The sequence below is a fragment of the Scyliorhinus canicula genome, chromosome 10, assembly GCF_902713615.1.
Source record: "Scyliorhinus canicula chromosome 10, sScyCan1.1, whole genome shotgun sequence".
Lineage (NCBI taxonomy): Eukaryota > Metazoa > Chordata > Chondrichthyes > Carcharhiniformes > Scyliorhinidae > Scyliorhinus > Scyliorhinus canicula.
In genome coordinates this window covers 58,579,100-58,603,686 of record NC_052155.1, presented here as the reverse complement: position 1 = coordinate 58,603,686, position 24,587 = coordinate 58,579,100, and the positions used below count along the sequence as shown (strand labels likewise).

At 48.3% G+C, this 24,587-nt stretch overlaps 1 protein-coding gene across 3 annotated transcripts in view; it reads right to left on the bottom strand.

Annotated features, from left to right (window-relative positions):
* rad54b (RAD54 homolog B) overlaps nucleotides 1-24,587 on the bottom strand; it is a 213,489-nt gene that overhangs the window by 39,829 nt on the left and 149,073 nt on the right. For all 3 annotated transcript variants that reach the window (XM_038809014.1, XM_038809015.1, XM_038809016.1), the window contains exons 8-10: nucleotides 23,281-23,420; nucleotides 21,247-21,537; nucleotides 12,553-12,737 (exon numbers count right to left, since the gene is read on the bottom strand). In XM_038809014.1, the coding sequence (XP_038664942.1) occupies nucleotides 12,553-12,737; nucleotides 21,247-21,537; nucleotides 23,281-23,420 (616 nt within the window). The remainder of the gene's footprint in view (nucleotides 1-12,552; nucleotides 12,738-21,246; nucleotides 21,538-23,280; nucleotides 23,421-24,587) is intronic.

Below are 24,587 nucleotides of genomic sequence, written 5' to 3'. Positions count from 1 at the left end.
ACCACAAGAGGTCACTTGGCCAATCTAGCCTGTGTCAGCTATGTGCAAGAGCTGTTTTGTTAGTCCACCCTGCCGTCTTTTCCCCCACAGTCCTGCAAATCGTTTCCCTTCAGTGGTTATCCGATTCCCATTTAAAAACCATGATTGAGTCCGCCTCTCCCACCCTTTCTGGCAGTGCAATCCAGATCATAACCACTGGTTACATTAAAACATTTTCCTCTTCTCATTTGATTCTTATTCCAAATACTTCAAACTTGTGTCATTTGGGTCTCAACCCATCTGCTGACAGAAACAGTTTCTCCGCATTTACTCTGTCTGGATTCTGTCATGGTTTTGAACACCTCTATCAAATCTCGTTTTAACCTCCTCTTCTCCAAGGAGAACAGCTGCAGTTTCTTGAATCTATCATCATAACTGAAGTCCCTCATCCCTGGAATAATTCCTATAAAACTTTTCAAAGGCTCTCGAAGGTCTTCACAGCTTCCTGAAGTTTGGAGTCCAAAATTGGACACAATACTCCAATTAAGGCAAAACTTTTGATTTATAAAGGTTAATCAGAATTTCCTGCTTTCACAGAATTGTTATGGTGCAGAATGCCGCCATTTGGCCCATCAAGTCATCACCAGCTCGCCAAACCAGCATTCTGCTTTAGTGCCATTACCTGGCCTTTTCCCCCACACCCCTGCATATTGTTTCTATTAATGTATTCACCTAATGCTCTCTTAATACGCCTCGACTGAACCTTTGCGATAACACCCTGGTCGATGACTCAGTTGCCCCAATACTCTTTCCCCTTCCCTCAGTACCGTGTGAAGAAGTGTCTCCTTATCTCTGTCCGAAATCGTTTACCCTGAATCCTCAGGCTGTGACCCCTGGTTCTGGACACACCCATCATTGGTAACATCTTCCCTTCATCTACCCTGTTAGAATTTTATAAGTCTCTATGAGATCCCCCCTCATTCTTCTGAACTCCAGCGAGAACAATCCCTACCTAGTCAATCTCTCCTCATATGATCACAGTAATGGTCGTGTAGAATGACATTTGTGGTTTTGATAACATTGTGGTTTTGATAACAGCTATCTCAGTATTGTGGCAGAAATCTGATTTGAGGAATTCAGACATGAAATTGTGAAAAACATATGCATGCATATGGACGGTGACCGGGCTTTGGAGAGAAAAGGAAGGTTGGAGATGGTGCAGTAGTTTACAAGAACAGGGGGAGTGTTTGTTTTAGCAGAGGACGATGACAGTAGATTAGGGGAGAGGTACAGTGCCTGAGGAGAGAGAATCGTTAACAACATCTGCTAACATTGAAGGGAAGTTGGGTGGTCAACGTGTTGGTGGGAGCATGGAGGGGGGAGCAGGAGGTGGGCCGCCCGGGCAAGTTGAGTTTGGAGAGAGCAAGGTGAGACAGGGAGATGGGATAGAATCTGGAGAACAAGACAAATTCAGAGTTAGGGCAGCAGGGAACATTATGGGAGGTTTGGTCCAATGGGCTAGGAGAAACAAGGGAAACAACAAAGACTGTGAAATTATGGTCTTAATCTTTGTGACAAAAATGTACATGAACTCCACACAGGTTTGCTGGAGGTGATCGTGGAAGAGACATGAGACTGGTTCAAGACGACGGTTTACTGTGGAGATGAAAAACCAAGGAAGTTATTGGTGCAACCCAGAATGAATTTTGAATGGTTAGGTAATGGAAAGAAGGCTTCAATAGTGCTTTGACCAGCCGGTCAGATATGCTGATTGAAAGATCAACCAGTTATCTTCCATTGACGATCAAGTCTGTGTCCTTTGGACTTAAGAATACGGAGAAGGGGCGGTAGCAGGGAGAACATCCAGGGTGTGGCTAGGGTGTGATTGACAGATCTTCAACTGCTTCATAAATGATCTTCCAACCATCACAAAGTCAAAAGTGAGGATGTTTGCAGATGATTGCACAATGTTCAGCACCATTAATGACTCCTCAAATACTCTAGCAAAATCCGTCCCCGGGCTATCAGGGAGGCAACATACAGCAAGACCTGGACAACATTCAGACTTTGGCTGATAAGTGGCAAGTAATATTTTTGCCACACAAGTATCAGGCAATGCGCATCTTCAACAAGAAACAATCTTGCCACCTTCCTTAATTATTATCACTGAATCCCACACTATCAACATCCTGAGCATTATCATTGACCAAAAACTGAACTGGGCGAGCCACATAAATACTATGGCTGCAAGAATAAAGCAGAGGCTGAGAATTCTGCACTGGGTAAATTACCTTCTCCTGACTCCCAAAACCTCTCCATCGATGCAAGTCAGGAGTGTGATGAAATACTCTCCATCTGTCTGGATGAGTGCAATTCCAATACTCAAGAAGCATGACGTCATTCAGGACAAAGCAGTCCACATGATTGGCACACCATTCACCACCTTAAACATGCGTACTCTCCACCACCGATGCACAGTGACAGAAGTGTGTACCATCTACAAGATGCACTGCAGCAACTCACCAAGGCTTCTTTGGCAGCAACTCACCAAGGCTCCTTTGACAGCACCTTCCAAATCCTCAATAGACACATGGGAACACCACCACCTGCAATTTCCTCTCCAAGTCGCAAACTATCTTGACTTTGAACTATATCACCATTCCTTCACTTAGACTGGGTTGAAATCTTGGAACTCCCTTCCCAACAGGACAGTGGGTGTACCTACAACACATGGACTACAGCAGTGTAAGAAGGCAGTTCACCACTTTCTTTTCTAGGGCAATTAGGGATGAGCAATAAATTAGTGCCTATCCGGAAACGCCCATATCCCCTGAATGCACAAATTAAATATACTCTTTAAGAAGGAGTTTTACTAAAGGACTAGAACGATGAACAATCTTGTTCTTGAGGTATTACAGAAATTAAGGCGGTTTGGAGAAGTAGTGATAAAAATGTTCAATATTGGGACAGCTTTCAATGTAAATACAGAAAAACAATTCACATAATTTTGTAAGTTGGTAACCAGAGTGTGTAAATATTCTTTAGAAAATATTTAATCAGGCATTTTCATATATACACACAATAAAATAAGTACAGAACAATTCAATAAACAACAAACAACCACACCCCACCTGCTCCCCTGATGCCAATCCCACCTCGCTTCCCAACTTCCCAATTTTAACTCCCTTATCGCCAGGTTGCTCACCCGTACCCCTGCTTTCGGCGGCTCAGAGTCCCGCCACTCTTGCAAAATCCGTGTCCGGGCTATCAGGGAGGCAAAGGCCAAAACAACAGCTTCTTTCACCCTCTGGACTCCCGAGTCTTCCGACACCCCAAATATCGCCACCTCTGGACTCGGAACCACCACCACACCCAGAACCTTGGGCATCATGTCCGAGTACCCCTGTCAGAAACCCCCTCAATCCCGGACACGCCCAGAACATGTGGATGTGAATCACGGCCCCCGTCCCCCTCACACACCTCTCCTCTATCTCTGCAAAGAACCTACTCATCCTCGCCACCATATGAGCCCTATGTACCACTTTAAACTGGATGAGGCTTTAACTCACACATGACGAGGACACGTTCATCCTCCAAAAGGCCTCCGCCCACGTCTTGGCTCCCGCCTCCCTTCCCAGCTCCTCCTCCTATTTACGCTGAATATACCCTCCAGGGCTCCCTCCCTCTCCATCGACTCCTTATAGACATCCGACACCTTCCCCTCCCCTATTTCGTCCTTCGACAGCACCTTCTCTTGCAACCCCAAGGGCGGCAGCCAGGAAAGGATAGCACTTCTCTCCTTACGAAGTCCCGAACCTGCAGATACATAAAGCCATTCCCCCTGGGCAACCCATACACTGCCTCCTGGCTCTCCAGCTCCACAAATGTGCCCCCTATAAACAAGTCACCAAAGCGCTCAATCCCTGCCTGCCGCCACCCCATAAACCTCGCACGAGCCCTGCCGGCGCAAACCTATGGTTATTACAGATTGATCCCCACACAGCAGCACCCTCCAGCCCCAAATTCTGACTCCACTGCCCCCACACCCTTAGGGCAACACCACCATTGGGCTCACAGAGTACCTAGCCGGCGAGAACAGTAAAGGCATCAACAACAAAGCCCTCAACCACGTACCCCTACATGATGCCGCCTCCATCCATACCCACACCAACCCCTCCTCAACTGCTCATTTCCTTACCATAGCTATATTCGCCGCCAAATAATAGTTCATCATGTTCGGCAACACCAATGCGAGCAGCCGCTCACCCCCCTTTCAAGAAGGTCCACCACACCCGTGGTATCTTCCATGTCCACACAAACCCAGAGATCAGCCCGATGACCTTCCTAAAAAAGTCTTGGGAACAAAGATTGGGTGGTTCTGAAATACAAACAAAAACCTCGGCAGCACTGCCACTTTCACTGTCTGCACCTGCCCTGCCAGCAACAGCACATCCCACAGTCCACCTTCATCTGTTCCACCAGCCGAGCCAAGTTCAACTTACGCAACTGTGCCCAACTCAGCGCCATCTGGATACCCAAATACCTGAAACTCGCCCCCACCACCCTAAATGGCAACTCCCCTCGTCTCCTTTCCTGCCCTCTTGCCTCAATTGGGAACACCTCACACTTTTCCATATTCAATTTGAATCCCAAAAACCGCCTAAATTCCCCCAGGACCTCAATGATGCCTCCGATGCTGCCCAACGGGTCCGAAATATATAACAGGTCATCCACATACAATGAGACCCTGTGCTCGACACTCCTCCCGTTCAAACCCTCTTCAATCCATCGGCGCCCTAAGTGGCATTGCCAGCGGCTCTATCGCCAAGGACAAATGCAACGGGGAGAGCGGACACCGCTGTCTCTGTCCCATGTGCAGCCCGAAGTACCCCGAACTCACTCAGTCTGTCCGCATGCTCGCAGCTGGGCCCAATCCACAAACCCCAACCCCTACCCAAACCCCTACCCAAACTCAAACAGCCCCAGCATCACCAACAAATATGCCCACTCCACACAATTAAACACCTTTTCAGCGTCCATCGCCATCACTAACTGCATCTCCTGCCCTCCGAAGGCATCATGATTACATTGAGTAGCCTCCTGACATTCGCCGGCAACTGTCTCCCCTTCATAAAATCCATCTGATCCTCGCCTATCACCCTCAGCACACAGTCCTCAATTCGTGATGCTAACACCTTCACCAACAACTTGGCGTCCACATTCAATAGTGATATTGGGCGGTACAACCCACACTGCTCCGGGTGCTTGTCCTGTTGCCCGTTTTCAATTGCAACAGCGTCGCCAATACTGTTGCTAATATTAATGATAATGTTGGTGAACCACAAGGCTTCCCTTATATCGATCAAATGACCATACAACCAGTTAGTTAGTTCAAAAGATGGTTTATTTGCATGCACATGAGTTACCTCTATATGCAAACACAATATCTACTACGATTTAAACTACACCTAGCAGCTACAATAACCTATACTTAACTTCAGGGTGACCGGCACTGTGCAAATGGATAAGGCCTTTATCTGGATTTCACTTGGCTGGTTCGAAGAAAGTGGCTCGGTCTCTGCTGGGCTCATCCATCAGGTAGCGATCGTTGGTCTTCAACTTGGCTGGCTGTTCCTGCTACAGTTGGGTTGGCACAGGCCGGGTCCAAAAGAGATAGAACATATAAAGGATCCAACTGCAGTGCAAGGATCCAGCTGCAGTGTAAGGATCCAGCTGCAGTGTAAGGATCCAGCTGCAGTGTAAGGATCCAGCTGCAGTGTAAGGATCCAGCTGCAGTGTAAGGATCCAGCTGCAGTGCAAGGATCCAGCTGCAGTGCAAGGATCCAGCTGCAGTGCAAGGATCCAGCTGCAGTGCAAGGATCCAGCTGCAGTGTAAGGATTCAGCTGCAGTGTAAGGATCCAGCTGCAGTGCAGACTTTGTTTGCACTGGAGTGCTGAACTTGGTGCATTTGAGTGCTATAGTGAGAGTTTGGTGACTGAGGGAGTTAGATGAGGAGGCAACAAGGTGCTCCCTTGATTTCATTTCCACAAAGAGCGAGAAGGGAGCCAGGAGTTTACAGAGAGTACAGTTGACTGCGAGCAGATTCGGAGGGCGGCGATCCAGTTGGTCTACAGGGCAGCTATATTCTGTAAAGTAAGAGGGGATGGAGGCTAGGGCAGTTCATGCTCCTCCTGTAGGATGTGGGTGGTGAGGGATACCACCGGTGTTCCCGCTGACTATACCTGCGGGAAGTGCACCCAACTCCAGCTCCTCGGAGACCATGTTAGGGAACTGGAGCTGGAGCTGGATGAACTTCAGATCATCCAGAAGGCAGAGGGGGTTATCGAGAAGAGTTACAGGGAGGTAGCCACACCCAAGGTACTGGACAAGAGTAGCTGGGTTACAGTCAGGGGAAAGAAAACAAACGGGCAGACAGTGCAGGGATCCCTCGATGCCGTTCCCCTTCAAAACAAGTATACCATTTTGGATGCTGTTGGTGGGGGATGACCTACCGGGGAAGGCCCTAGCGGCCAGGTCTCTGGCACTGAGTCTGGCTCTGGGGCTCAGAAGGGAAGGGGGGAGAATAGAAAAGCAATAGTAATAGGAGATTCAATGGTTAGGGGAATAGATAGGAGATTCTGTGGTCGCGAGTGAGACTCCCGGAAGGTATGTTGCCTCCCGGGTGCCAGGGATGTCTCGGATCGTGTCTTCAGGATCCTGAAGGGGGAGGGTGAGCAGCCAGAAGTCGTGGTGCACATTGGTACCAATGACGTAGGTAGGAAAAGGGGTGTGGAGGTAATAAACAAGTTTAGGGAGTTGGGCTGGAAGTTAAAGGCCAGGACAGACAGAGTTGTCATCTCTGGTTTGTTGCCGGTGCCACGTGATAGCGAGGCTAGGAATAGGGAGAGAGTGCAGTTGAACACGTGGCTGCAGGAATGGTGTAGGAGGGAGGGCTTCAGGTATTTGGATAATTGGAGTGCATTCTGGGGAAGGTGGGACCTGTACAAGCAGGACGGGTTGCATCTGAACCAGAGGGGCACCAATATCCTGGGAGGGAGGTTTTCTAGTACTCTTCGGGGGGGTTTAAACTAATTTGGCAGGGGAATGGGAACCGGATTTGTAGTCCAGCAATTAAGGAAGCTGATATTCAGGACGCCAAAGCATGTAGTGACGCAGTGGGGAAGGTAACAAAGGAGAGTACTTGCAGGCAAGGAGATGGGTTGAAGTGTGTATACTTCAACGCAAGAAGCATCAGGAATAAGGTGGGTGAACTTAAGGCATGGATCGGTACTTGGGACTACAATATGGTGGCCATCACGGAAACTTGAATAGAAGAGGGGCAGAAATGGTTGTTGGAGGTCCTTGGTTATAGATGTTTCAACAAGATTAGGGAGGATGGTAAGAGAGGTGAGGGGGTGGCATTCTTAATCAGAGATAGTATAACAGCTGCAGAAAGGCAGTTCGAGGAGGATCTGCCTACTGAGGTAGTATGGGTTGAAGTCAGAAATAGGAAAGGAGCAGTCACCTTGTTGTAAGTTTTCTATAGGCCCCCAATTGCAGCAGAGATGTGGAGGAACGGATTGGGAAAACAGATTTTGGAAAGGTGCAGAAGTCACAGGGTAGTAGTCATGGGTGACTTCAACTTCCCAAACATTGAGTGGAAACTCTTTAGATCAAATAGTTTGGATAGGGTGGTGTTTGTGCAGTGTGTCCAGGAAGCTTTTCTAAAACAGTATGTAGATTGTCCGACCAGAGGGGAGGCCATATTGGATTTGGTACTTGGTAATGAACCAGGGCAGGTGATAGATTTGTTAGTGGGGGAGCATGTCGGAGGTAGTGACCACGATTCTGTGACTTTCACTTTAGTAATGGAGAGGGATAGGTGCGTGCAACAGGGTAAGGTTTACAATTAGGGGAAGGGTAAATACAATGCTGTCAGACAGGAATTGAATTGCATAAGTTGGGAACATAGGCTGTCAGGGAAGGACACAAGTGAAATGTGGAACTTGTTCAAGGAACAGGTACTAATTGTCCTTGATATGTATGTCCCTGTCAGGTAGGGAAGAGATGGTCAAGTGAGGGAACCATGGTTGACAAGAGAGGTTGAATGTCTTGTTAAGAGGAAGAAGGAGACTTATGTAAGGCTGAGGAAACAAGGTTCAGACAGGGTGCTGGAGGGATACAAGATAGCCAGGAGGGAACTGAAGAAAGAGATTAAGAGAGCTAAGAGAGGGCATGAAAAATCTTTGGCAGGTAGGATCAAGGAAAACCCCAAGGCCTTTTACACATATGTGAGAAATATCAGAATGACTAGAGCGAGGGTAGGTCCGATCAAGGACAGTAGCGGGAGATTGTGTATTGAGTCTGAAGAGATAGGAGAGGTCTTGAACGAATACTTTTCTTCAGTATTTACAAACGAAAGGGGCCATATTGTTGGAGAGGACAGTGTGAAACACACTGGTAAGCTCGAGGAGATACTGGTTAGGAAGGAAGATGTGTTGGGCATTTTTAAAAACTTGAGGATAGACAAGTCCCCCAGGCCTGACGGGATATATCCAAGGATTCTATGGGAAGCAAGAAATGAAATTGCAGAGCCGTTGGCAATGATCTTTTCGTCCTCACTGTCAACAGGGGTGGTACCAGGAGAGTGGCAAATGTCGTGCCGCTGTTCAAAAAAGGGAATAAGGATAACCCTGGGAATTACAGGTCAGTTAGTCCTACTTCGGTGGTAGGCAAAGTAATGGAAAGGGTACTGAGGGACAGGATTTCTGAGCATCTGGAAAGACACTGCTTGATTAGGGATAGTCAGCACGGATTTGTGAGGGGTAGGTCTTGCCTTACAAGTCTTATTGACTTCTTTGAGGAGGTGACCAAGCATGTGGATGAAGGTAAAGCAGTGGATGTAGTGTACATGGATTTTAGTAAGGCATTTGATAAGGTTCCCCATGGTAGGCTTATGCAGAAAGTAAGGAGGCATAGGATAGTGGTAAATTTGGCCAGTTGGATAACGAACTGGCTACCCAATAGAAGTCAGAGAGTGGTGGTGGATGGCAAATATTCAGCCTGGAGCCCAGTTACCAGTGGTGTACCGCAGGGATCAGTTCTGGGTCTGCTGCTATTTGTGATTTTCATTAATGACTTGGATGAGGGAGTTGAAGGGTGGGACAGTAAATTTGCAGATGATATGAAGTTTGGTGGAGTTGTGGATAGTGAGGAGGGCTATTTTCGGCTGCAAAGAGACATAGATAGGATGCAGAGCTGGGCTGAGAAGTGGCAGATGGAGTTTAACCCTGACAAGTGTGAGGTTGTCCATTTTGGAAGGACAAATATGAATGCGGAATACAGGGTTAACGGTAGGGTTCTTGGCAATGTAGAGCAGAGAGATCTTGGGGGTCTATGTTCATAGATCTTTGAAAGTTGCCACTCAAGTGGATAGAGCTGTGAAGAAGGCTTATGGTGTGCTAGCGTTCATTAACAGAGGGATTGAGTTTAAGAGCCGTGAGGTGATGATGTAGCTGTACAAAACTTTGGTAAGGCCACATTTGGAGTACTGTGTGCAGTTCTGGTCACCTCATTTTAGGAAGGATGTGGAAGCTTTGAAAAAGGTGCAAAGGAGATTGACCAGGATGTTGCCTGGAATGGAGAGTAGGTCTTACGAGGAAAGGTTGAGGGTGCTAGGCCTTTTCTCATTAGAACGGAGAAGGATGTGGGGCGACTTGATAGAGGTTTATAAGATGATCAGGGGAATAGATAGACAGTCAGAGACTTTTTCCCCAGGTGGAACAAACCATTACAAGGGGACATAAATTTACGGTAAATGGTGGAAGGTACAGGGGGATGTCAGAGGTAGGTTCTTTATCCAGAGTTGTGGGGGCATGGAATGCACTGCCTATGGAAGTAGTTGAGTCGGAAACATTAGGGACCTTCAAGTGGCTATTGGATAGGTACATGGATTACGGTAGAATGATGGAGTGTAGATTAATTTGTTCTCAAGGGCAGCACGGTAGCATTGTGGATAGCACAATTGCTTCACAGCTCCAGGGTCTCAGGTTCGATTCCGGCTTGGGTTACTGTCTGTGTGGAGTCTGCACATCCTCCCCGTGTGTGCGTGGGTTTCCTCCGGGTACTCCGGTTTCCTCCCACAGTCCAAAGATGTGCAGGTTGGGTGGATTGGCCATGATAAATTGCCCTTAGATTATCATAGAATTTTGGTCACTATGATTAAACTAGGTCAAAAGTTCGGCACAACATTGTGGGCCGAAGGGCCTGTCTGTGCTGTATTTCTCCATGGTCTATGTTCTAATACTGTGTCCTCTTTTATCCCTCTGGGATTTTGCGCTCTTTGGGGCGTCCTTAACCTTGGACCCAATAGTTCGACAGGGCTCTGATCACGGTCTTCGATGTTGGCCAATAAAGGGGCAGGTGCCTTGTTGGCTGGGCGGGTCCTTAGCGATCATTGATCTTGGCAGTTGGGCTTTCTGAGTAAAGGGAGTGGCGCCGATCTGTCTGTTGCTGTGCCTGTTGCTTGATTGGAGTTCTATTGTCCTGGGAAAATGGGCCATTGAAATGCAAACGAGCGGGGGTTTTGATCAGGACTGGTTACCTGCGTTTCAGATACACATAGGCTCTGTATCTATCTAAGTCCTGGGTTGGCCATAATTCCCATGGTCCTTTGCAGGTGGACATCGTAGGTGGCTGCAGTCCTCTTCAAAATCAGGGAGATGGAAGCCTGCGACAATGCGGGGGAGGGGGGGGGGGGGGTGGGGGGGGGGGGGGGGAATATCCCCCTTCTCTCTTGCTTCATTATACGCCCTCACCAACAGTGGTCCCCGGTCCACCTCAAACTTTTTATAAAACTCCAGTGGGAACCCATCCAGTCCCGAAGCCTGCATCGTCCCTGTACAATCCCTCACCTCCCTCAGCCCAGTTGGGGCCCCTCGTCTCTGATCCAGCCCCTCCCCCACTTTGGGAAAGTCGCAACCATCAGGAACCGCCACATCCCCTCCTCCCCGGCTGCTTTCTCAACTAATGGGCCAACATTCGACTCACCTTACCTCATACTCAGACACTGCCCCACCACAGTTGCGCCACTACCTTCCCCATAGAAACAAGCCCAAATTCAATCTGGAACCTCTGCCTCTACTTCAACAACGCTTGCTCCGGTACCTCCAAATATCTCCTGTCCACCCTCAAAATCTTGACCACCAGGCTTGATCCCTCCTCCCACTCAGTTTTCTCCCTATGCGCCCGGATTTTTATGAACTCCCCCCTGACTATAGTCGAGTGCCTCCCACAGCGTGGCGACCGTAACCTGCCCCGTGTTGTTCAGCCTCACGTGGTCCCGACTAGCAGTCCTGACCCGCTCACACACTTCGTCATCCGCCAGCAACCCGACACCCAGCCTCCAGCCATCCTCAAATCCACACAATGCAGCACGTGGGTCGGAAACCAGAATTGCCGAATACTCCGAATCGGCCAACCACACCAGCAACATCTTGTCCAACATTTAAAAAATCAATCCGGGAGTACAGCAGGTGCACATGGGAGAAGTATGAAAACTCTTTCGCCCTCGGCCTTCCAAATCACCACAAGTTCACCCCCTTCGACGACTTGGAACTCGATCGATCCAAGCTCGGATCTATGACGGTGTTAAAATCTCCCTCCCATTAATCAACCGATGCGAGTCCAAGTCTGGGATCTTCCCCAACACCCGCCTCATAAAACCCACGTCATGGCAATTCAGGGCATAAACATTTACCAGAACCACCGGCATCCCACTAACCATCACATATCCAGGTACGTCGCCTGCAAAAAAGCCACGTCCGCCTTCAGACTCCTCAGATGAGTGAACACATGCGACCGTGGAACCGGCCCATTTAAACCCCTCGCGTTCCACTTGCCCAGCCTGGTCCGGGGGGGGGGGGCAATCAGCCATATCCCTTTTTAGGCCAACCCCCGTCCACGTCACATGACCCTCAAGGCCCACTGTTGGATGTCCACCACCATCCGTCCCTTCCCAACTGCGCCACATCAACCACACCCATGTCAGCAACCCTCCCACACACACCCCCTCCCCCCCACCCTCAAATAAAACAGTGTGTAGATTTAAGATTGTGACCAAAAGAATGAAGTATGAATTTTGGAGAATGATTAGCTGTTGTGACATGGAACGCTCAAACAGAGATGTGGTGGAAACAGAATCCAAAACGCCTTCCATAAAAAATATATTGAAATGGATTGGAGAAAAGACAAGAGAATGAACTGAAAGGAAAACTATTTCAGAAACCTGGCACATGCATGAGTTAAATGGTTTAACATCTGTGCTGTAAAATTCTACATTATATTAATGGGCTGTCAGTACATCAAGTTAAATTTATTTTGTGGCATTTCATAAAATATTATCAACACAATGAATTTTAACAGATACAAAGAGAGGACTATAAGCTGGTTCTAAAAAGAAGTCACACACCCTGGTCGCACATGACTGACCAGTGAGAGATAAAATTTGAAATAAGTTTGCACAAATGTTTTCATAGCTACCATCAACTCAAACACAGAAGCTTTTACTCTACCTTTCAGCTGAATTGTGTATGTGAATGCCAGCTAAAAGATCGATCAGCACTTGTAGCTTCCCCGAATCCTTTGCAGTAAATGCACCTGGTTCATAGTTTATCGGAAATATGCCAATCAGATCATCATATGGGCTAATTTCCAACTGAGAGTCAAAATCACGTTTTATGCAGTGCTTCTCCTTTCCCTAAGGCAACAAAGAGACGGAAATAAATTACCGCATTGTGACAGATTTGCAATTATAAACTGAGTTGGTTTTCATTCATTTGATCCCAAATTGTAATTTTCCCCTTCCGTTAGAACGATACAAGAGGAATAAATTTCAGACTTTGGTCTAATGTGGAACCTCACCTGCTGCAAGTTCACATCAGAAATTCAGACATACGCAACACATTATTTTCCAACTATTCATTGAAATGCAAAGCACAAAATTACTCATTGAATTTATACTATGATACAGTAACCTCTTAACCACCACCTTCTCATGGGCAATTAGGAATGAGCAACAAATGCTGGCCTTGCCAATGACCCTCCATGAAATAATTCTGAGACTGTGACCACATATTGTAGATTTCCCAGCCAGGGGGAATATTTTCTCAGCATCTGCCCTGTCACAGCCTCAAGAATTTTACATGTTACAGTTCTGTCACATCTTATTCTTCTAAGATGTGGAGATGCCGGCGTTGGACTGGGGTGGGCACAGTAAGAAGTCTTACAACACCAGGTTAAAGTCCAACAGGTTTGTTTCAAATCACTAGCTTTCAAAGCACAGTTCCTTCCTCAGGTGAGCTGCGCTCCGAAAGCTAGTGATTCAAAACAAACCCGTTGGGCTTTAACCTGGTGTTGTAAGGCTTCTTACTGTATTCTTCTAAGCGCCAAGGAATATAGACTAAGCCTTCGTCAATCTCTCCTCATATGGCAATCCTATTATCCCAGTAACCAGTCTGGTAAATCACTACTGTATTCCTTTTACGGCAAATACGTCTTTCCTTAGGCATGGAGACCAAAACGATCAGTACTCTTAACTATGGCCTCACCAAGCCCTGTATAATCGTAGTGAGACTTCTCTACTGTTTTACTTCAATCCCTTTGTAATAAAAATCACTCAGATTAGAGAAGAGTTAGATATGCTGTGCCTCACATATGGGTATAGTCGCATCGTGGTTATGTGACTAGATTAATAATCCAGAAGCCCGGACTAATGATCCAGAAACAGGAACTTAAATCCCACCATGGTAGACTGGAATTTAAATTCAGTTAACTAAATACAATGCAATATAAAGCTAGCATCAGTAATGGTGGCCATGAAACCACCAGATTGAGATAAAAACCCCATCTGATCCACTGTCTTCAAGGGAAGAAGATCTGCCAGCCTTCCCCGGAAATGCCTATTTGTGATTCGCTGAAATGGCCCAATAAACCACTGAATTGCCATTAGCTTCTCAAGGCAACTAAGGATAGGACAGAGACTGAATGTTATGCAATGAGTAACTCACCTCCTGAATGCCCAAAGCTTTTCCACATGGCACAAGTCAAGAGTGTGACGGGATACTCTCCACATTCTCAGATGAGTGCAGTTTTAATAATGCTCAGGAAGCTCAACATGATTCAAAATGGAACAGCCCGTTTCATTAGAGCCCCATTCGCCACCGTAAACATCCGCTCCCTTCACTACCTCTGCAGTTTCTTCACCACCGCTGCAATGTGGGAGCAGTCGGCATCTACAAGAGGCATTGCAGCAATTTGCCAGAGTTCCTTTGACAGACCTCCAACATCTACTGCATAGAACAAGAACAATAGGTGTATTTGGGAATGCCTCCACATGCAAGTTCATTCTCCCATCCAAGTCACGTACCATGCTGATTTGGAAAGATGCCACTATGGGTTGGATGGGGGGTAGAAACTGAGGGGGCAACCCAGAAGCAACCGCTCGGGGCACCACCATGCCAACACCTGGATCGTGTGCACCCATTCCGGGGGCAGCCCTTGTCTCTGCCTGCCTGCCCCACTGACCACCCATAACCCACCACTGACTGCTGAGGCTCTGGCCGTGCAGCTGAAGGCTATAGAGTTTATAGGGAATTGGCAATCGTGGTTCAGTGAGCACTGCACATATTCCAAGTGGATCCCCGTGAGTGGGCAGGCCATGAAGCATAGAACATAGAACATTACAGCGCAGTACAGGCCCTTCGGCCCACGATGTTGCACCGTCCTGTGAAACCCTTCTAAAGTCCCTCTACACGATTCCCTTATCGTCCATATGCCTATCCAATGGCCATTTGAATGCGTTTAGTGTTGGCGAGTCCACTACTGTTGCAGGCAGGGCAATAAAGCTATGTCCCCTCGTGCTGGACATCACCATCCGAGGAAAAAGGCTCTCGGTGTCCACCCTATCTAATCCTCTGATTATCTTGTATACCTCAATTAAGTCCCCTCTTAACCTTCTTCTCTCTAACGAAAACAGCCTCAAGTCCTTCAGCCTTTCGTCATATGATCTTCCCTCCATACCAGGCAACATTCTTGTAAATCTCCTCTGTACCCTTTCCAATGCTTCCACATCCTGCAACTGCAACATGACCTCATGGCTCCGAAACTCAATTCCTCTACCAATAAAAGCTAACACACCGTACGCCTTCTTAACAACCCTCTCAACCTGGGTGACAACTTTCAGGGATCTATGGACATGGACACCGAGATCTCTCTGCTCGTCCACACTACCAAGAATCTTACCATTAGCCCAGTACTCTGCCTTTCTGTTATTCCTTCCAAAATGAATCACCTCACACTTTTCTGCATTAAACTCCATTTGCCACCTGTCAGCCCAGCTCTGCAGCTTATCTATGTCCCTCTGTAACTTTTAACATCCTTCTGCACTGTCCACAACTCCACCGACTTTAGTGTCATCTGCAAATTTACTCACCCATCCTTCTACGCCCTCCTCCAGGTCATTTATAAAAATGACAAACAGCATGTGGGGGTCGTTGCAGAGCATCCCAATCAGACACTGTGCCTGAACACTGCGGGAGGCAACACCACACACGCATCAGCCGGCATCCGGACATCCAGGGAATGGGACACAGCTTCGGGGTTCATGTCCACAGAGGGTGGGTGAGTGCCACAGGGAGGGGGCCAGCACCCAATCCAGGTGACGTTGTGAGCAGATTCGGGGTGCAGGGTCTGAGGACCAATGGGGGGTGCGTGGGCAGGGCATTCCGTGTGGGGGGGGTGGAGGATCAGTAGGGGAATGAAAGGTCCCAGCTGTGAGCCACCTCCGTCAGTCTAATACCCTTTCCCAATGCCTTACAGATATTGAACGCAATGGCAAGGATGTTGGACGCAGAAGTTGCCCCAGTGATGCTGGTGCTATGCGATGCGTCCAGACGCCGGAGAAGACGGCGGCAGCTGCAGCGTGCCTGCAGATGCTCGAGGCAGCTGCCCATGTGCTGGACCCCGCCCCATACCCGAGGACCCGGCCGCCCATTAGGCCAGAGGGGGTCCCAGAGAGGGAGTCTGGCGATGGTCCAGGGTGTACAGGCTTCAATGGTCATTTGAACAGATGACGGTCAGCACGTGCCACAAGAGGCTCCGCCTTAACAAGGAGATGGTGCGGTACCTGTGCCATATCCTCACGGACTTGGCACGATGTGGAGGAGGACACCTGCTCCTGGTGGACATCAAGGTCCCCGCAGCCCTGAACTTTTACACCTCGGGATCATTCCATGGCTCAAGCAGGCTGTATCTCAGAGGCCACAACCCAGGAGGTGCATCCGACAGATAACAAATGCCCTGTATGCCCGGGAGGGAGACTACATCGTCTTTGACAGGAACCAAGCCCAGCAGCATGCCTGGGCAGCAGGTTTCTCCGCCAATGCCAGGATGGCCCAGGTCCAGGGGGTAATAGATGCCCTGTGCTCACCAGGCCGTCTGGGGGTGCCCTACGTTAACAGAAAAGGGTTCCACTCCCTGAACATATATTTTGTGTGCGACCACTGCATGCAGATAGTGCATGTGTGTGCATGTTTCCCAGGGAGTGTCCATGGCAGCTACATCCTGGGGCAGTCGGTCCTCTTCGAGGAGCACCTCAGGATGAGCGGCAGTCTCTTAGGGGATAAGGGAGTACCCACTGAGGACCGGGGTGTGATTGAGTGGTGCATCAGACTCCTCAAGATGTGATTCCGATGCCTCGACCACTCCCGTGGTGCACTCCATACACCGTCTGGAGGGTCGCCCGCTTTGTGGTGGTCAGGTGTGCCCTCCACAACCTCGCACAGCAGCGTGGTGAGGAGCTGGAGGTTGATGATAAAGAACATTTGGCCACCGAGGAGGAGGATGACAAGGATGATGAGGAGGGGCTGGACCAGCAAGGGCTGGAGGACAAGGCCGGGAAGGAAACTGAGGCCCAGCCAGAGGCTGCAGACAGGCGACAGCGGTGGGGCACCGGCAAGCCCGGAGGGCCAGGGTGGACCACATACTCGCCCGATTCGCTTCGGACGTGGCCTGGTCCGACATTGCTACCATACACACCCCCCAAAGCCACCCCCATTTCCCACCCTCCCAAGGTATGTCTCACATTACTCCAGGGTGCTGGGACTGTGTCAGTACCGTCAGCTCTGCCATTTTCATGGGCAGGGAGATGATGATAACCCGCAGAGAGCTGAGCTCTGGTACTCCTCAATCTATGCCATAGTCTGACCCCTGTCTGTATAGTGAGTGCTCGCTCACACTCATCATATGCACGAGGTGATGCATTGCGGAAGAAAGTGACAGAGGCATCTGCTGGTTGTGCACAATGGTGTTTAATGTTCTGTACAGGTCCCCACTCACGATGTTGCCCCCCTCCCCTCCCCCGCCCCCTGTGCTCTCAGTGATCCTCAATGTGCTTTGCCCTCCTAGCTCTACCACACATCTAGGTATCTAGGCAACAGTGGAGGCTGCCTAACTCGTCCTGCGGCCTCCTATGCCCCTGGTGTCCTCTGGGGCCAGAGGGCCACGGCTCACTTGTCGACGGCACGTGCACAGCTGTGCCACCCTCTCCCATGTGCTGACTCCGAGACGTGGCTCCATCAGAGGGGTGGAACTCGGGGGAGCTAGTGGCTGCCGCTGCCACTCCATGGGATCAGCACTCAGCGCCCCCTCCTCCCGGTCGGTGCCCATTGGGCTCTGAGGTCCATCTTGGGATGGAGGGGCAGTTGGTTCGAGCCCTGGCTGCCCATGCATCATGTGGCTATGCCAGCCCTGGTGGTTCCTCATGGTCTGCGCCATCATGTCACGCCCTCGGCAATGCTACTCAGTGACTGGGACATGCTCTGCAGAGTCAGCAATGCACACCTGAAACCTGGACAAGCTCTGCGGTGCCTCAGAATGCTCATCTGAAAGCGGGACTGACCCCGCAAAACCTCATCAAGGTCAGCATGGTACTCGGTGACATCCCCCAGTGAGTCGGACATCCTGCCGAGACCGTCAGCCATGGCCATCATCAACTGCGCGACGCCTTGGGCACCTTCACTAATGGTGCCGACATTGTGCACTAGACTGTCCACTGCAGCCGCCATCCGAGCAGTGTTGGCCTCAGTGACCTCATTGCTGGCACCATCTCCTGCACCCGTAGTCTCTGGGATTTCTCCAATCGGCTATGGATCTGCTGGAGTGTCGCTGACATCTCCCTCTGAGCGTCCCGGCCGAACCCTATCGTCTCCATCGCCTCCGGGTAATCCTGTTCCACAGGCTCAGCATCAGGCTGGGACCCAGCTGGGTCCTGGGATCCAGCAGACCTCCGAATGCTGTCTCGCCTGGGGGTTCCTGCCTCCACCTGATTTGCATCATCAGCAGTGTGGTGCTCACCAGATTGTGCCCCAGAAGCCTGTCCGCTAACATGTCCCACCGAGGTGTGTGTATCTGCACTGGTGGAGGGTGGGGATGACAGCTGTGCCGCAACTATAACAGTTGCACCTTGGCGCTCTTCTCCAAGGTGATCTCCTTGAAGTCAGGGGAGGGTGTCGACCGGGATGGGCCGGCGCCTTCGGCTGGAGGAACTGCGGGAGAATGGACATGTGGTCAGTGGGCGGGATAGGTCAGTCAGTAAGACAATAACAATTCACGTTTGACAGGTCCTCCAGGTGGTGCCTGGTGATTCCTCACCTCTGTGGCACTTGCCACCCTCCACATGGGTGACCGATCTGTCCTCGGCTGCACCAGTCACCTCCAGGGCCCGCTCCTTGAAGAAGATGAGGATTCTTAAGTCCGGCACCTCACCGCCAATCTGGGTTAACCTCCTGCCGATTGTGGGAGAGCTTTTCCTGCAGAAACACAGGCAGGGCATCATTAGCCACACGCGTGGCTCACAGTGGTGATGGGGGGATGGAGGGAGGTTTGGGAGTCGCCTGGGGGATGGATGCTCCCTTGGGGGGGGGGGGGGGGGGGGGGTTGGTCTCTACTCACTTGTGCTGCCCGGTGTAGGTCGTTGGCCTTTTTCTGGCACTGGAGGCCAGTCCTCCTGGTCACACTCCCCGAGCTGACAGCTATCGCCACCTCGTCCCAGGCAGCACTGGTGCCCTGTCGCACACCCTCCGGGACCCTCGGGGGAGCAGGACATACCTCCTGGCCTCTACAGCATCCAGCAGCCTCCCCAGGTCTGCATCCCTGAACCTTGGGGCTGGTCTCCTCGGCACCATTGTTACGAGCTGGGTGGTGTTGGCTGTGCAGCTTAAGTGCTGCTCAACCTTGTTAGCGTGGAGCTGACGAGCGCGGTGCCAGAAAATCAGCTGGTGAATACTTGCGGCAAGAAGCCCATGAGGCCTCGTTAAGAGGACCAATTAACGTTGAATTGCATTTCTAGCCTCACTGGGTCGAGCGCCAGGAAGTTCACGGCAATTCCCGCTGGCTACCAACACTTCGAAATGTTTCCGGAGAATCATGCTCAAACCTTTTTTCTTGAATATATACTAAAGAGGAATTCAGTACAAAATTTAAACAGAGTCTCGTCTTCATTCAGAACTGCATGCTATTCCTGATCACTAAGTTATTAATTTCATTGCATCATTCACAACTAAGTCACAAATATACAAAGCAGAACTGTGAATTTTGGTTTATCTATTCTGCTTATTGAATTTAAATTACAATAAACCTTTTAATTCTGATTTAAGTGGGAAAAAAAACGCAATAATTCTCAACATTTATGTCTAAAAAGAAAATGTACAAGAGGAAGTATTTTGCAGAGATCTGCCATTTTGATTAAACATATCCAGTTAAGTTTCCAAAGCTTTAAGTAACTTATTGCTGAGGTTCTTCATGCAATGCATTATTTAGGCCATAAGGCTCTGCAGCTCCCCTGTGTAATTGTGTTTGGTAGGACAGATGTCTTTATATGGTGATGATTTATGGACTGCTTTAACAAAATACTACCAAAGTCCCAGCAGACTTCCAAAAGTAACTACAGGACATGGAAGAAAAACACATGAGTAGTCCAATGGACTAAACATTAAACCTTAATAGCAAGGGTTTACTTAAAAATATGTAACCTCTATCGGCAAGAGTCCTCCACAAGTACACTTTCCTATACAATGCTTCTTTGAGAACATATAAAGAGAATGCTATGGAGTGAACAACTCCAATGGGAAAGGAGACATAAACAATATGTCTAGGTCAGCATATATTTCAGAGGGTTATGAGGATGTCTACTGCTCTGAAATTGTGTATTTTTTATTTAAGCCTCTGACCTTCACTGTAATGCTAGCTTATTCCAGTAACTAAGTCAAAACTCGCAACTCAGGGCAAAATGTCAAATACACAGTTCATGATCTTGAGCTCCACAGGCATAAAATAAAAAATGTAAACAGATTTCCTTTCAATTACAACTTTTGGTGAGCACAGGGCAACTGAATTTGCTTTTAACCTCTTTTGCTTCTAACTTCTAGTTACTCACTAATACATACCTCTTTAATATGCACACACATTTAATACAAGTATTTGACCTTTTATTCCTCTCTCCACTTTTGTCTCCTAAAAGGGTCAACAATGTGCTGCCAGATCCCCACCAATGTCCTTCTGAACTAGTCACCTGGGGTGCCTTTCTCTCATATACGTACTTTTATTAATGCCTAGTTTCGCTTTTATGCCTCAATACAGTAACACGGATGCTTCAGGGATGGGCGGCCCAGTGGCAAGCACTGCTGCCTCACGGCGCCAAGGACCTGGGCTCAATCCCAGCCCCGGGTCACTCCCCGTGTGCAGTTTGGGAGTTTGCTCATTTCCATGTGTCTGCATGGGTCTCACCCCCACAACCCAAAGACATGCAGGGTCGTTGGATTGGTAACGCTAAATTTCCCTTAATTGGAAAAAATAATTGGGTACTCTTAAATCTGGGGGGGGGGGGGGGGGGAAATGGATGCTTCACCTTGCTTTTTTGTGTAGTTAATAAATATGGTATCAAAATGATCCGACTTAAATCATAAAATATATTTTCTGAGACATTGTAGCTTTAAAATGCAGCGCCCGAGGATTACTAATTTTAGATCAAATTTGCTTGCAGTTTTTGTTGTCGTTAATACTAAGTGCATTTCAAAGCTGTTCTTGACCAAGCAAGTTCTTTAGGTGCAGCTAAATACATCACAACATGATTTTCTAACAAATAAATGAGTCTCGCACACTTATTACAGGCTGCTAGGAGTTAAGCACTCACGTGCACTGTAAACAAGTACCTTTATTGTATTAAAGAAGAGTGTAGGGTGATTGCAGAGTTTTTTCAGTAACCCTATGCATATTAAGTGGGAACTGTTCTCCAGACTTCCCTGTAGGCAAGATTTCACTGCATGGGATGCCAGCAGTTTGTGATAAAGTTCAAGCTGCAGTGCAGCTGGGCGGCAGAAGATAATCCATTCAGTCTTTGGAGGGAGGTAATTGTTAATGATGTCCTGTGTGCGTCGAAGTATGAAGAGCCCAGTTAATCGGCAAAGCTCTGTAGCCCTCTCTTCACCCAACTGCTTTTCATCCTAAAGACAAAAAGAAATGGCAAAAGAGCAAAAGCTGAAATGTTGAGCTGAGACGAAAGAATTCCTGAATTGATGGGTTTTCAAACAAGACTGCATTGTTTATTCTCCAGCTTTTCAGGCCTAGCTATGTGCATTTTTGACTGAGAATTTGAATAGCAGTATAGGTTAAACTTGCATGGTGCTGAAAATTTCAACGAAAACAAAACCTTTTTGTGATATTTTTAAATGGTCAATTTGGATACTTGAAATCCAATTTAGTACAAACAAACAGATTTAACTGTTTAAATTGAAAGCATGACACCTGCTCATGCTATTTTTAAAGAAATCACTTTGTATTTCCTCTTTCCTGACCAATGGAAAATTAGTCTTACTGCCGCTTAACATGAAAAGTAAAAGTTCACCTGATGGCTTAGTGGGTAAGTAAACCTTCCAACAGAGCACTGAGTAATATTGGCCTGGGACTCCAGGTTAGACCCCACTGCTGTACAGACTTTTAGCACAGGGCTAAAGAACTGGCTTTGAAAGCAGACCAAGGCAGGCCAGCAGCACGGTTCAATTCCCGTACCAGCCTCCCTGGACAGGCGCCGGAATGTGGCGACTAGGGGCTTTTCACAGTTACTTCATTTGAAGCCTACTTGTGACAATAAGCGATTTTCATTTCATTTTCACTTTGACCTCAGAATTGGCTTCATAGGTTTTGGATGAGGAAGATCAAATGAAAACAGCCAATATTCCCTCTTCCGATTTAGTAACTCACTAGAAATGTTGCCTCTGTGGATGATCAACAATGGCGGAAGTTGTGTCAACTGTGATGTTGCCCATGGTTCAACAGTCTGCAGACTTCCACATTCCAAAATCTCGCTGAAAGAATGGCAATTTGAAAGAACTACTGGAACACAACCATCCCCTAGGTTAATATCTAATGAGTCAGTGTCTTCAGGAGGAAGGGAGGGATTCATGTAATGCAGTTTGCACATAAGGACAAAGAACAATACAGCACAGGAACAGGCCCTCCGGCCTCCAAGCCTGTACCGGTTATGATACCAACCTTTGCAAAACCCTCAGCACTTCCTTGTGCCATATCCCTCTATTCCCATCCTATGCATGTTTGTGTCAAGATGCCTTTTGAATGCCGTTAATGTATCTGCTTCCACAACCTCCCCTGGCAACGCGCTCCAGGCACTCACCATCCTCTGTGTAAAAAACCTGCCTCGCACATCTCCAAGCATTGCCCCAATGACCTTAAACCCATGTCCCCATGGTGACTGACCCCTCCACCCTGGGAAAAGGTGCCTGCCCATCCACTCTATCCATGCCCCTCTTAATCTTGTAGGCCTCTATCAGGTCACCCCCTAACTTCCATCTTTCTAATGAAAACAGTCCGATCTATTCAGCCTCTCCATGTAGCTAACACCCTCCAGACCAGGCAATGTCCTGGTAAACCTCCTCTACAGCCTCTCCAAAGCCTCCACATCCTTCTGCTAGTGTGGCGACAAGAATTGTGCGCAATATTCCAGTGCCCCGTCCAATGAAGGCGAACATTCCATCTGCTTTCTTGACTACCTTGTCCACTTGTGCTGCCACCTTCAAAGATCTGTGGACCTGCACGCCCAGATCTCTCTGACTTTCTAAATTCCTGAGAGTTTTACCATTTATGGTATATTTTGTCTCAATGTTAGACCTGCCAAAATGCATTATCTCTTTGGGACACATTCACTTTTAAAAACAAATATTATTTCATACCATTGTTGCAGAGGGTTGTTGAGACCTGATGATAGGCTCTTCATAAATCTTTCTGTAGGTGGATGATGACCCAAGGATTCCTGGATTCACAAACTCTATCAAAGAGTAGAACTCCTGAAGATCATTTTGTATAGGAGTACCTACATGGAGTGGACACAATTTTTAAAGTATACTACTTAAATATGATTCAACAAAAGGAACATTTTACACTAATAAAGTAAACACACACAGTTTCATCCTTATCCTTTCACATTAGGGATTCTATGATTAATGATCTAGTTCATAGAATCACAGAATTTACAGTGCAGAAGGAGGCCATTCGGCCCATCGAGTCTGTACCGGCCCTTGGAATGACCACCTTAATTAAGCCCACATCTCCACCCTATCCCCGTATCCCAGTAACCCCACCTAACCCTTTTGGACACTAAGGCCAATTTAGCATGGCCAATCCGCCTAACCTGCACATGTTTGGACTGTGGGAAGAAACCCATGCAGACAGGGAAAACATGCAGACTCCGCATAGACAGTGACCCAATCCGGGAATCGAACCCAGGTCCCTGGCACTGTGAAGCAACGGTGCTAACCACTGTCCAGCAATGTCACTAATTGAGAGGAGCTACCGAAAGACCAATCGGGATTTAATTTGGGGGGGGGGGGGGGGCAGGATCTAATAGCTGGGCAGCACGGTAGCACTGTGGCTTCACAGCGCCAGGGTCCCAGGTTCGATTCCTCACTGGGTCACTGTCTGTGCGGAGTCTGCACGTTCTCCCTGTGTCCGCGTGGGTTTCCTCCAGGTGCTCCAGTTTCCTCCCACAGTCCAAAGACGTGCAGGTTAGGTGGATTGGCCATGATAAATTGCCCTTAGTGACCAAAAAGGTTAGGAGGGGTTATTGGGTTATGGGGATAGGATGGAAGTGAGGGCTTAAGTGGGTCGGTGCAGACTCGAGGGCCGAATGGCCTCCTTCTGCACTGTATGTTCTTTGTTCTTGTTCTTTAGGAATTGCTGCACACACTGGTATTGGCCTATTGTTGTTGTTTTCTTTACACTCTGACCCAGGATTCTTGTTTAATGTCAAAAACCGCATGGACCAAAATAAAACATCAACTAGCGTTATTCATGGAAGTGATTTATATCTATAACCAGCAGTAGTGCCTTCTTTCCAGAGAAAGGTATAAAGCCAGGTTGTAAGATGGTGTTCCATACCTTCACAAGCATGTCCATTGTTTAATTTGCATTACAGGGCTGCCTCTAAAGAACATGTGACCTCTCCTTCCCACCACAACTGAGCAAGAGAAGAATAGGCATA